The sequence below is a fragment of the Nomascus leucogenys genome, chromosome 5 (assembly GCF_006542625.1).
Source record: "Nomascus leucogenys isolate Asia chromosome 5, Asia_NLE_v1, whole genome shotgun sequence".
Taxonomy (NCBI): domain Eukaryota; kingdom Metazoa; phylum Chordata; class Mammalia; order Primates; family Hylobatidae; genus Nomascus; species Nomascus leucogenys.
Genome location: NC_044385.1, coordinates 23,618,956 through 23,631,069, shown reverse-complemented (window position 1 = coordinate 23,631,069; position 12,114 = coordinate 23,618,956). Strand labels below are relative to the sequence as shown.

Below are 12,114 nucleotides of genomic sequence, written 5' to 3'. Positions count from 1 at the left end.
GCTTCTCTGTTCTCTTTTCTTTTTTCTTTTTTTCTTTTTAGAGACAGGGTCTCTCTCTGTCACCCGGGCTGGAGTGCAGTGGCGTGATCATAGCTCACTGCAGCCTCCACTTCCTGGGCTCAAGAGATCCTGCCACCTTAGTCTCCCAAGTAGCTGGGACTATAGGTTTACACCACCATGTCTAGCTAATTTTTATTTTATTTTTATTTTTGTAGAGACAGGGTCTTGCCATGTTGCCCAGGCTGCTCTGAAACTCCTGGGCTCAACAACCTCCAACCTTGGCCTGCCAAAGTGTTGGGTTTACAGATGCATACCACCATGCCCAGCTAATTTTTTAATTTTTTTAGAGACAGGGTCTCACTGTGTTGTCCAGGCTGGTCTTAAACCCCTGAGCTCAAGCAGTCCTCCCACCTCAGCCTCCCAAAGTGCTGGAATTACAGGTGTGAGCCACCATACCTGGCCGCTTCCCTGTTCTTAAAAAAAAATCCCTCAGCCATTTAGTCCCATCACAAAGTTATTTAGCCCTCTTTCTTCCCAACAACTCCAAATAAAAAAGTCCTGTTTCTTCACTATGTGGAGGAACTTTGCAATCATTGAGCTCATCTGGGCCTCCCTTCACTGACCTAAAGACCCATCAAAGTACTAAGCCAGGCATCATCTGCTGTACGCCTCCACCGGCCTCTCACCCTCTGCTCCCTCCTAGATTCCCAAGGAAAGGGGCCATGAGTCTTCTTTCCCCACTGATTGAATCCCATACATACACACCCCAAAAGGCAAAAATGACTGCACTCAATCTTGGTTTAAACAAAGGAGTTTATCCATGAGTTACACAAATACGTATAAGTGGACAGAGACATCTGAGCCCATGAGGGGCCCTGGCATGATGGGCATAGAGGAGGGCCGGCTGAGTCTTGGAGGCAGCTGGTTTTCGCCAGTTTTACAGGAAGTCTGAGCTTTGAGTTTTAAAGAATGAAGAAGACATGCCAGATAAGAGGAATGGCATAAGAGAATTAAGTTAAGAAAGACCACAAACATGGGTAGAGGGGAGTATTTATTATTTATATTCTCTACAGCAAAGAAATGGTGAATGAACTCTCCCTACTGCATCTGTACATTAAAACACCGTATCTAGGCCGGGCACAGTGGCTCACACCTGTAATCCCAGCACTTTGGGAGGCTGAGACTGGAGGATTGTTTGAGCCTAGGAGTTTGAGGTTTCAATGAGCTAGGATCATACCACTGCAGTCCAGCCCAGCCTGGGTGTTCTAAAAAGAACCAAACCAAAAACACTGTATCTAAAAGCCAGAATGGGGCAGTACTACTCAAAGTGTGGTCTGGGGACAGAAGGCTCAACATGGCCTGGGCGCTTGTTAGAAATGCACATTCATAGACCCCACCGAGGCCTACCTAATGCACTGGTAGTGCCCTGTGCTCATCCAGCTCCCATGGGGGGCCAATAACTATGCTCTGTTTACGTGTCCACAGGATGCAGAGATCTCTGCCTTTGAGCTGCAGACCATCCTGAGAAGGGTTCTAGCAAAGCGTGAGTGTCCCCTCATTGCAAAACCTTATCCTGCTCTTTCCCCTGTGGATGGGAGGGAACATGGAAATCTTTCCCCCTCCATGTCTGGCTGCTGTGACTAAACCACCACCCTCCATCCCCTCTAAGAAGTGGATGAAGGATTTGTATGATGTGATAAAAAAGAACAAGTGTTCGTAGCATCCACAGATCAAAGATCAAATCCAGGTTTTCACTACATACTAGCTTTGTGTGATCTATTTTTTTAATTTATTTTATTTTTGAGACAGAGTCTCACTCTGTCGCCCAGGCTGGAGTAAAGTGGCGCAATCTCAGCTCACTGCAATCTCTACCTCCCAAATTCAAGTGATTGTCCTGCCTCAGCCTCCCAAGTAGCTGGAATCACAGGCAAGTGCCACCACAGCCAGCTGACTTTTGTATTTTTAGTAAAGACAGGGTTTCACCATGTTGGCCAGGCTGGTCTTGAACTCCTGACCTCAAGTGATCCACCCGCCTTGGCCTCCCAAAGTGCTGGGATTACAGGCATGCACTACCACATCCAGCTAATTTTTGTATTTTCCTAGAGACGGGGTTTCTCCATGTTGGCCAGGCTGGTCTTGAACTCCTGGCCTCAAGTGATCTGCCCCCCTCGGCCTCCCAAAGTGCTGGGATTACAGGTGTGAGCCATCGCACCCGGCCACATGTTGTAACTATTTCTTAAGCAAAAAAATGTCAGAGGATTGATTGTTCAACCCCCTACTGTGGATCACCAGCAGGGAGGAGGGGGAAACACAACACAGAGACATTTTTTCCCCTCAAATTATCAAAAGAATCACACTGCATTTGATAAGAGAGCAACCGGCAATCCAGGAAGCAGAGTTTTGAACATATCAGAAGTTAGGAATCTGCAGACAAATGCAGTCATGGTCGTCTGCTGCATACCAGCCCTAGGGATCATCTTGAGAAGCCTCATGGACTTCAAGGGACATCATTCCCTCTGACAAGATGGCCTCTAGCTTAACTCCATGAGATAAAATAAATCTGCCTTTCAGAGCCAAAGAAGAGTCCAGGGCCAGCTGGGTCTTCCCTCCCAGTGTGAACCAAGAGGGCTGGGCCGGCCAGGTTACGGTCAGTCCAGTGCAGGGCCTCCCCAGAGAGGACCCAGTCTGCACCCGCCCTCCTCTAATTTTCAGGGACGGCGAGAAGATTGTGTTTACCCTGGAAGCCACTAGGCACAAGTGAGGTCACAGAGCTCTTCAGATATGCAGTCCTCATGAGCCGAGGAGACTAAAGCCTCATTGTTTCTGCACAGATGGAGGGTGGGGCTGGGAGGTAGGGAAGAAGCGGGCCTTGCCTGGATTCAGCCCGCTCCTTGCTGGGGGAGCAGCATTCGCTCCACACGTGCCTCTGAGCTTAGTACCCTACCCCTAGCTGCCTGCTGACTCCAGCCTTCTGGAGGGCTCCACACCAGAGTCTGCATGCACAGCTGCTGGGCCAGAGCCTTATGACCATCTAAGAAGGAGTCGGTGCCCAGAGTGGCAGCTTTGAGGCAGGTCAGGCTCTAACCTCTTTCAAGGACATAACAAAAAGGCTGGGCTTTTCGTGAAGTCTGTGGGGAGCCAGATTCACATTGGTGACTAGGATCTCATGCCACCTGCCAAACACCAAGTGAATAGGACTCACTCAGTGCAGCACAGTCGCTCATGGATAGATCCCAGGTCTTCAGGTTTCTCAGTCAGCTGGGGGGACACAGTCCATAAATGTCTGCAGATGGACAGTTCAAGTAAACCTCTTTCTCTCATGGGTCATAGCCTAGAATTAACACACCTGCTCTCTGTTTTCTTTTTCCCTGCCCAACAACTATAGGTGACTTTATATCCTGTGGGCACCTAAGGCCCAACCATTGATCATTCTGTTATTTATTTGTTCAAAATGCATTTTTTAAAGCCCTGTTTGCCCATGGCAAATATACAGAGACATCAGGACAATGTGGACATCGTCTGCACTGTCCCAATCTGGCAGTCACTAGCCACGTGTGGCTATTTAATATAATGGAAGTGGCTTCCGTATGTGAAGGGCACAGATAAAGGATATCTCCATGATTGTGGAAAGTTCAATTGGACATCACCACTCAGATTTTTCCTGTCACACTGATTTTGTCTTTTAGGTCAAGATATCAAGTCAGATGGCTTCAGCATCGAGACATGCAAAATTATGGTTGACATGCTGGATGTATCCTTTAATGTGCTCCAGGGAATAGAGACTGGGGGAGTTTAAAATCTCACTCCAGAAAGATTCAAACACATGGCCTTCTCCCCTTTCAAAATGGCCAGTTGTTCCCAACTTGCTGAGTTGCTGTCGGACAGTCAGCAGCACTGACCTCACTTACTAGGGAAATGCAAGGATCCTCTGATGAGGGAAAACAAATGCTACACTCCGCTCCCACCTACCCTGAAAGGCTTAGAATGCAGGCCCACGGCCGGGGACGGTGGCTCACACCTGTAATCCCAGCCCTTTGGGAGGCCAAGGTGGGCCTCCTGACTCACAAGGTCAGGTGTTCAAGACCAGCCTGACCAACGTGGTGAAACCTCATCTCTACTAAAAATACAAAAATTAGCTGGGCATGGTGGTGGGCACCTGTAATCCCAGCTACTCAGGAGGCTGAGGCAGGAGAATCGCTTGAACCTGGGAGGCGGAGGTTGCAGTGAGCCAAGATCGCGCCACTGCACTCCAGCCTGGGTGACAGAGCGTGACTCGTCTCAAAAAAAGAAAAAGAATGTAGGCCCACCAGTCCATTCCTGGGGCTGGTGCAGGAAATTCCTGACAATATGCCCACCACTTCTTTGCACAAAGCAGCTCGAATTTGTTTCCTCAGTGATGTGTTTCCATTACTTCCTCTAGGAAGATATTCCCTAACCACAGTATTTCTGATGTGAATCTGTTTTGTCTGATCAAGATCGTCTTCTTGATTTAGATAAGGGCTACTTTCATGAGCATCCTACTTCCCTTTTGCTCTAGCTCCTTCCCAGGCAACCCACCTGTCCCCAAGGCAAACTAGTCATCCATTTCCCCCTTGTTTCCAATGCTTAGTGAGAAGTGGTGGTAAGGGGCAGCCTAAACTTCTGTGAAGTTTTTTCTGTTTGTTTGTTTAGTTGGTTGGTTGTTTTTTTTGAGACAGGGTCTCACTGTGTCACCCAGGCTGGAGTGCAGTGGCACGATCTCAGCTCACTCCAACCTCCCACCTCCCAGGTTCAGGTGATTCTCCCCGCTCAGCCTCCCCAGTAGCTAGGACTACAGGTGCGTGCCACCACACCCAGCTAATTTTTCTATTTTTAGTAGAGACAGGGTTTCACCGTGTTGGCCAGGCTGGTCTCAAATTCCTGACCACAGGTGATCTGCCCACCCTGGCCTCCCAAAGTGCTGGGATTAGAGGTGTGAGCCACCATGCCTGGCCCCTTCTGTGAAGTTTTATCTAGTGGATTCACGGTGTACACCTGCTAGCTCCCTTCACCAAAGGCCTCTTAGATATACTCCATATACTTTAAAAAAACAGCAAGGGCCTAGCCACTAGAAGCCCTCCAAAGCCCTCTGCATGTCATCCAATAGCTCATTTTTAGTAGTATCTGGGGCCTCCACAGCACCCCTATATCAAAACAGCAACCAGAATCGGCAGGGAGCCAGCAGGTCTTTCTCGCTCTTCCTCCAATCCTTTAAACGGAGGTTTAGCCAGTGGGAAAAGCAGGAAAAAGATCCTTCTGCAAACCCTCCTTGTGCATGTCCTATGATATTCAAAAGATCCAGGTGAGAAGACAAACGAGGTGACACTATGCCCAAATGGACCCACACTCAAGGGCTTTCCTTGACTGAAGGCAGTCGGACGGGAGTGGCAAGCTGGGGCTGAAGGAGTTCTACATTCTCTGGACGAAGATTCAAAAATACCAAGTAAGATCCCAGAAGTGCGGGTGGATCTGTGTTGGGGAACATTCTGTGCGTATGCTTTAAGATGCAGCAACCCCTCCACAGAGTGGAGAAACATTTCCAAGGGGATTGGGATTTTACCCATAATGAAGCTCAGAGTGAGTAAAGACAGGGCTGAGGAAATGCAAACAAAAAACCAACCAGGACTTTGCAGGTGAAGTGGCCTATTCCCTTCCTCCTGATTACTGGGATCATCTAAAGGCCACCATCAAGGGTTTCCTGAAAAGGCTTTTTGACAGCTAAAGTACAAAAATTATATAAGACAAGAACATGGACCCATGGGCGTTGGCTGGCTGATTTGATGGGCATATTTACAAACCAGCTCACAGACAGAAGCAAAATACTATTAGTTATTTAAGGCAGAAACACGGGTGATTCTTCCAAGGCCAAACTAGAGGCACAGAGCTGGAAAAACTTCATCCCCACTCAGCACATACTAGGGAGGTAACTTGCCAGCTTTGCTTTGGGTCATAGTTCTTACAACTAATTTATGTGTTCCAGAAAATTTACCGAGAAATCGACGTTGACAGGTCTGGTACCATGAATTCCTATGAAATGCGGAAGGCGTTAGAAGAAGCAGGTAACCCTTTATAACTGCATTTTCGTTCCTGGTTTAATCTGTGTGTAGAATATGTGAACACTCATCCTATACTATATAACACAAGATTTGGTAAAGCTATAAAATAAAGTAGGTGCTAGTTTAATACAGACACCTCCTTTTAATTCCCCTTTCAAAGACTAATTGGTAAAATTAAATGTAGTAGGATGCTCTGCCCTCTGTGCCTTCTTGAATCCAAGTTTGCTTTGGAGCCGCCTGGCACAGCAAGCAGGCAAAGCCAGCTCTCAACAGACTCCTCCAGGCGCCTCCTTTCTGGTGCAGGGTTGGTTAGGCAGAAATGGAATGTCTCAGCTCGGCCCTTAGGGTAAGACCCTAGCAGAATTGGATATCAATAAAAGGACACAAGCGAGTGGTAGACCAGCAAAGTGGGAGACTGCTGGGCTTTGGGAACAAATGTGTCAGCATGAGGCTGTTCATTCTATTCGCTGGAATATAATGCTGCCGCAGAGACCCCACACAACATTGGTTTATATGAGGTATGTCTTTCTGTCGTATAGCAATCCCAGCTCCAGCAGTCCACGGCTAGGACAGTGCCTCCTACTATCCTACCATGTCACTGTCTGATCACGCTTCCCCCAGCCTCCCCCCATCCATGATGTCCACCGGACCTTCGAGGGTTGCCCTCATCCAAGGGACCTGGGACAGCGTGCCACCACAAACACATGCCGCCAACAGGTTGACAGAAGAAGGGCTCCTTGCCTTTAAGGGCACACAGGCCATTTCTGGTCACACATCCCACCAGCCAGACTGTGATCACAAGGCCTCTGTTGGCTGCAAGGAAGCTGGGACATGCAGTCTTGATGCTAGGTGGCCACAGGCTCAATAAAAATTATTTTACTTTGGAAGGAGGGAGAACAACTATGAGTTTCCCAGGAACAGCTTCTGCTCACATATATCCAGGAAGAATCTGGTCTCCAAGAAGATTCAGAACTAAACAGAAAATCAAACAGCAGCAGCATGGTTAACAACATGAAGCAACCGTGACCATGAGAACAGAAGCAGGCAAGAAAAGACTTGTGTGTCAGCAAGGACACGGGCAGGGTGAAGGTGGACAGTTCAGAAACAAAAGATAACAGCAGAAGGTACTGGCTTTGCAAAATCAAACCAGTCTCATAGAAGAGCAGCCAAGGGACAAAGCAATTATACCTCATTTAAATCACCACATTAGTTCCATAGCCTGTGAGCACAGCTAAATGGTACAATCTAATGCTTAGCAATCAGTTTGTTTGTTCATGTAACTTCAGGTTTCAAGATGCCCTGTCAACTCCACCAAGTCATCGTTGCTCGGTTTGCAGATGACCAGCTCATCATCGATTTTGATAATTTTGTTCGGTGTTTGGTTCGGCTGGAAACGCTATTCAGTAAGTGGATATTTGGGGAAAGACTCATTTCAGTTCTGTTGGTATTAAAGTGGACTGCCTTTCACCTCGGTGAAATCATCTAATGTCTTCCAGGAGTTGAGAATGAAATTCCCTCTTTACTAATTTGAGGGTGAGGAAGAAAGCATGTATGGCTATCAATAAAGCCAGTTGCTGAACTGAAAAGAGGATAATGTGATCTCTGTTTCAGCTCACTCACTTGTGACATCCTCTTTTTCTCCTTCCACAGAGATATTTAAGCAGCTGGATCCCGAGAATACTGGAACAATAGAGCTCGACCTTATCTCTGTGAGTCAGCAGCTCGTGCCCCCATCTTGCTTCTAAGGGGATGGGGGAGGCATGGGGCGGAAAGGGCTGTTACTTAAGTGACCTGCTTTTTCAAGTTTTGCTTTAAAGAGCTCTTGGTCTGTCGGGGCCAGGCCTGTACACGGCTGTAAGATCCCACAACGCACTTTTACTTGCAGTTGTTTTCCATCCACCTATTCTCAAGTCCAAAATGCACGCCTGGCTCCCTCTTCCCATGAGCTTTGAGTTGAGTGTAGCTCGAGGTTAAACTAAGGAGTGGCTGCAGGATCATGCTTAGAAAAATGAACTCCTGATTAGCATGCAAGGGAGAACATGCTTATATAAAGAAATCCTTCGGCTGAAATTCAAGTTGGGTTTTGGGAAGATCCATCATTCTTAGAATGGATCTACTTAAAATACTTTGTGAGCAAATTAGTTTTCTCTACTCCCTCTCCGTTTAAGATAAAACCAACACTAGTAAATATGTTTGCCATTTATTATTATTATTGCACTCATGTGTCTGGAACCCTAGCAATGCACGTCTTTGAAATGATCATCAATCTGAATTAAGTGGGTATGCTAATTTCACAAAAAGCAAAGCGTAAAATGTTCTCGTGTCATCCCAATGACAGGAAATTCTCTCACTGAAAGAAAGAAGCCAGGTGGGGTATACTTCCATTATCACCTGGCTCCAGTCAGCATTTCCGCTATACTCTGGGAAGGCCACAGACGGCCGGGTGAAGTGGCTGACACTGGGTGAGAATGGTAGTTGTCAGTCCTGTCCGCGTAACAGAGGAGCGAAGTGGTGAGGGGGGGCAAGTCTGAGGCACTGGCAGCTCTTTTCCGTGGATTTTGAACTCTGGAGGAAGCCAGCAACTAAATAACTGTCTCATTCTGCTATTATGCATTGTATTAGCAAAGTGAAAATATAGTCTATCTGGTTACAAATAACACTAACTTGCTTAAAACTTTACATATCCTAGGAAATATCTCTACCCCTAGATTGCAATGTAGAGTCAACCCCGTCTCTAAAAAAATGAAAAATTAGGCTGGGCGCAGTGGTTCATGCCTGTAATCCCATCACTTTGGGAGGCCAAGGCGGGTGGATCACCTGAGGTCAGGAGTTCAAGACCAGCCTGGCCAACATGATGAAACCACGTCTCTACTGAAAATACAAAAATTAGGGCTGGGCACGGTGGCTCACATCTATAATCCTAGCACTTTGGGAGGCCAAGGCGGGCGAATCACCTGAGGTTGGGAGTTCGAGACCAGCCTGAGCAACATGGAGAAACCCCATCTCTACTCAAAATACAAAACTAGCCAGGCGTGGTGACACATGCCTGTAATCCCAGCTACTCGGGAGGCTGAAGCAGAAGGATTGCTTGAACCCGGGAGGTGGAGGTTGCACTGGGCTGAGATTGCACCATTGTAGTCCAGCCTGGGCAACAAGAGCAAAACTGCATCTGAAAAAAAAAAATTAGCTGGGCATGGTGGCGGGTGCCTGTAAATACGTTACTCTGGAGGCTGAGGCAGGAGAATTGCATGAACCTAGGAGGTGGAGGTTGCAGTGAACTGAGATGGCGCCACTGCACTCCAGCCTAGGCAACAAGAGCAAGACTCTGTCTCAGAAAAAAATAAAAAATAAAAAATTAGCCAGGCATGGTGGTGCATGCCTGTAGACCCAGCTACCCAGGAGGCTAAGGTGGGAGGAACACCTGAGCCCAGAAGTCAAGGCCGCAGTGAGCCATGATCTCCCCAGTGCATTCCATCCTGGGCAACAGAGCAAGGCCCTGTCTCAAAAAATTTAAAATCCTAGCCTGTCATTCTTGCTGGATATCCTATTCTACCCCAGCCACCCACCCCCACCCCAGGGTCCACCTGGCCTGCCTGCTCAGTCCACTTCCCCCACATCTCCTCTGAGAAGCATCTTCTTACCCACTGGCTTTTCCTGCCACTCCTAAGCCTCACCTTTTGCAGGTTCCTGGAGATCCTTGCTTCTCATAGTCTTTGCTAAGGATGAGCCATGTTCAGAAGCTCTCCCTTCAGTCTGCAGGGATTTCAATCTTGGCTGCAGATTCCATCACGTGGGGAGCTTTGCCAAAGTGCTGGTGTCCTGGCTGTATCCCAGACCAGTTGAATCAATCTGATTTAAAGTTTCCGTATCACTACAACTTAGAACCAATGCTGAACACCATTGGTTGCAGGGATATTCACATCCCAAACTAACTTCTGATGTGGTATCTGAGGCAGAGATGTGAAAATGCTAATTTCTGTTGTGTGAATTTCACTTTTCATGTGTGCCATCAACCCTGTAATATGATTAATGACCACTTAATGCAAATCACAAAGACTACTGACCTGTTAAAAGCTAGACTCTAGAAATCAGGTAAGAAAAATATGACTTAGTGCACTGATATCGTAGCCCTCGATCAGCTTTTCTAGTACAAGTTTTTTGGAACAATCTACAGGTACTTAAATAGCCTTTAATTTTAAAAGTGATCACTGAGCTGACTTGGTTTTTTTTCCTTCCTCACAGTGGCTCTGTTTCTCAGTACTTTGAAGTTACAACTAATCTGCCTGAAGACTTCTCATGATGGAAAATCAGCCAAGGATTAAGCGTCCATAGAAAAACACTTTGTATCTGGACCTCGAAATTATGGGAACATTTACTTAAACAGATGATCATAGCTGAAAATAATGATACTGTCAATTTGAGATAGCAGAAGTTTCACACATCAAAGTAAAAGATTTGCATATCATTATACTAAATGCAAATGAGTCACTTAACCCTTGACAAGCTCAAAGAAAGCTTTAAATCTGTAAATAGTATACACTTTTTACTTTTACACACCTTCCTGCTCATAGCAATATTAAATCAGGAAAAAAAATGCAGGAAGGTATTTAACAGCTGAGCAAAAACATTGAGTCACTCTCAAAGGACACCAGGCCCTTGCAGGGAATATTTAAAGCAACTTCAAGTTTTAAAATGCAGCTGTTGATTCTACCAAACAACAGTCCAAGATTACCATTTCCCATGAGCAAACTGGGAAACATGGTATATCATGAAGTAATCTTGTCAAGGCATCTAGAGAGTCCCGGTGAGAAGACTCACCTCTGTTGCTTGGGTTAAACAAGAGACAGGTTTTGTAGAATATTGATTGGTAATAGTAAATCGTTCTCCTTACACTCAAGTTCTTGACCCTATTCGGCCTTATACATATGGTCTTACAAAGACCAAAGGGATTCTGCGCTTGATCAACTGAACCAGTATGCCAAAACCAGGCATCCAATTTGCAAACCAATTATGATAAAGGACAAAATAAGCTGTTTGTCACCTCAAAACTTTATGAACTTCACCACCACTAGTGTGTCTGTCCATGGAGTTAGAGGGGACATCGCTTAGAAGTTCTTATAGAAAGGACACAAGTTTGTTTCCTGGCTTTACCTTGGGAAAATGCTAGCAACATTATAGAAATTTTGCCTTGTTGCCTTATCTTCTTCCAGATGTACTGTTAAATAAAAATAAAGGGTTACTCCATGCAATCACACCATGCCATGTTTTCCTTCCTGGAGGGCAGCCCCACAGGACAGTTTATGAGCACACATGATTATAGCTTGTTTCTACTTTAACAAGGTATGCTGCCTCTGTAAATTCATGTATTCAAAGGAAAAGATATCTTGCCTATAATTAAAATGTGGAACTATAAAATTTTTTAAAATCCAAATCAGAAACTTTGATAATCTGACCATAACATAAGGGAAGCTCTAATTTCTACTGCTTGCTGATCTGCTGTTAGGCAGCAGAGAGACAGATGTGCCTCTCAGGAAGTTCCCTGCTCGACCTTGGCCAGCTCCCCCTGGGGTAGGGACAAGCAAGGGAGCTGAGAACACATGCAGATGAAGTCACTGGTCCGAGGTGCTTGTGGTTCTTGATGAATCATTTCCTCAGGATGACTTGAGATAAGCAAATGCCATCCTAGTATTTCCTGAACAAGGTGAGACGATGGATTTCTGAAACTCGGCTCAAATGAGTTGAAGTTCTCTTGCTTGCCGAGTGGATTTTGAGGGCAAAGGGGAAGCTGGTGGCCATGAGAGTGCAGGAGCCCCAACCTCCTCGCATCAGTGATTTCTCTGTCCAGCTGCACAGGTGGCAGGAAAGAGGTGGGAGATGTTTGGACTGACTCAAGATTGGAGGTGGGCAAGGGAAGGGTGGCTGAAGGATCAGGGGACAAGGGAATGGACAGTGGGGACTGAAGTGGTTGCAACACAGGACCCCAGGGTCCAGGCTGGGAGGGGGTGGAAGTGAAGGGCAGGAGGGATCAGCTTTTGATTCT

General features: G+C 46.5%; 1 protein-coding gene across 1 annotated transcript in view; it reads left to right on the top strand.

The window, feature by feature from the left end:
* The window catches only part of CAPN2 (calpain 2), a 62,683-nt gene extending 51,355 nt beyond the window's left edge, over window positions 1–11,328 (top strand). The window contains exons 15-21 of the mRNA XM_030812821.1: window positions 1,486–1,543; window positions 3,687–3,751; window positions 5,393–5,461; window positions 5,999–6,077; window positions 7,361–7,477; window positions 7,725–7,783; window positions 10,317–11,328. Coding sequence (XP_030668681.1) covers window positions 1,486–1,543; window positions 3,687–3,751; window positions 5,393–5,461; window positions 5,999–6,077; window positions 7,361–7,477; window positions 7,725–7,783; window positions 10,317–10,340 — 471 coding nt within the window. The 3' untranslated portion in view covers window positions 10,341–11,328. The remainder of the gene's footprint in view (window positions 1–1,485; window positions 1,544–3,686; window positions 3,752–5,392; window positions 5,462–5,998; window positions 6,078–7,360; window positions 7,478–7,724; window positions 7,784–10,316) is intronic.
* The last annotated feature ends 786 nt before the right edge of the window (window positions 11,329–12,114 follow it).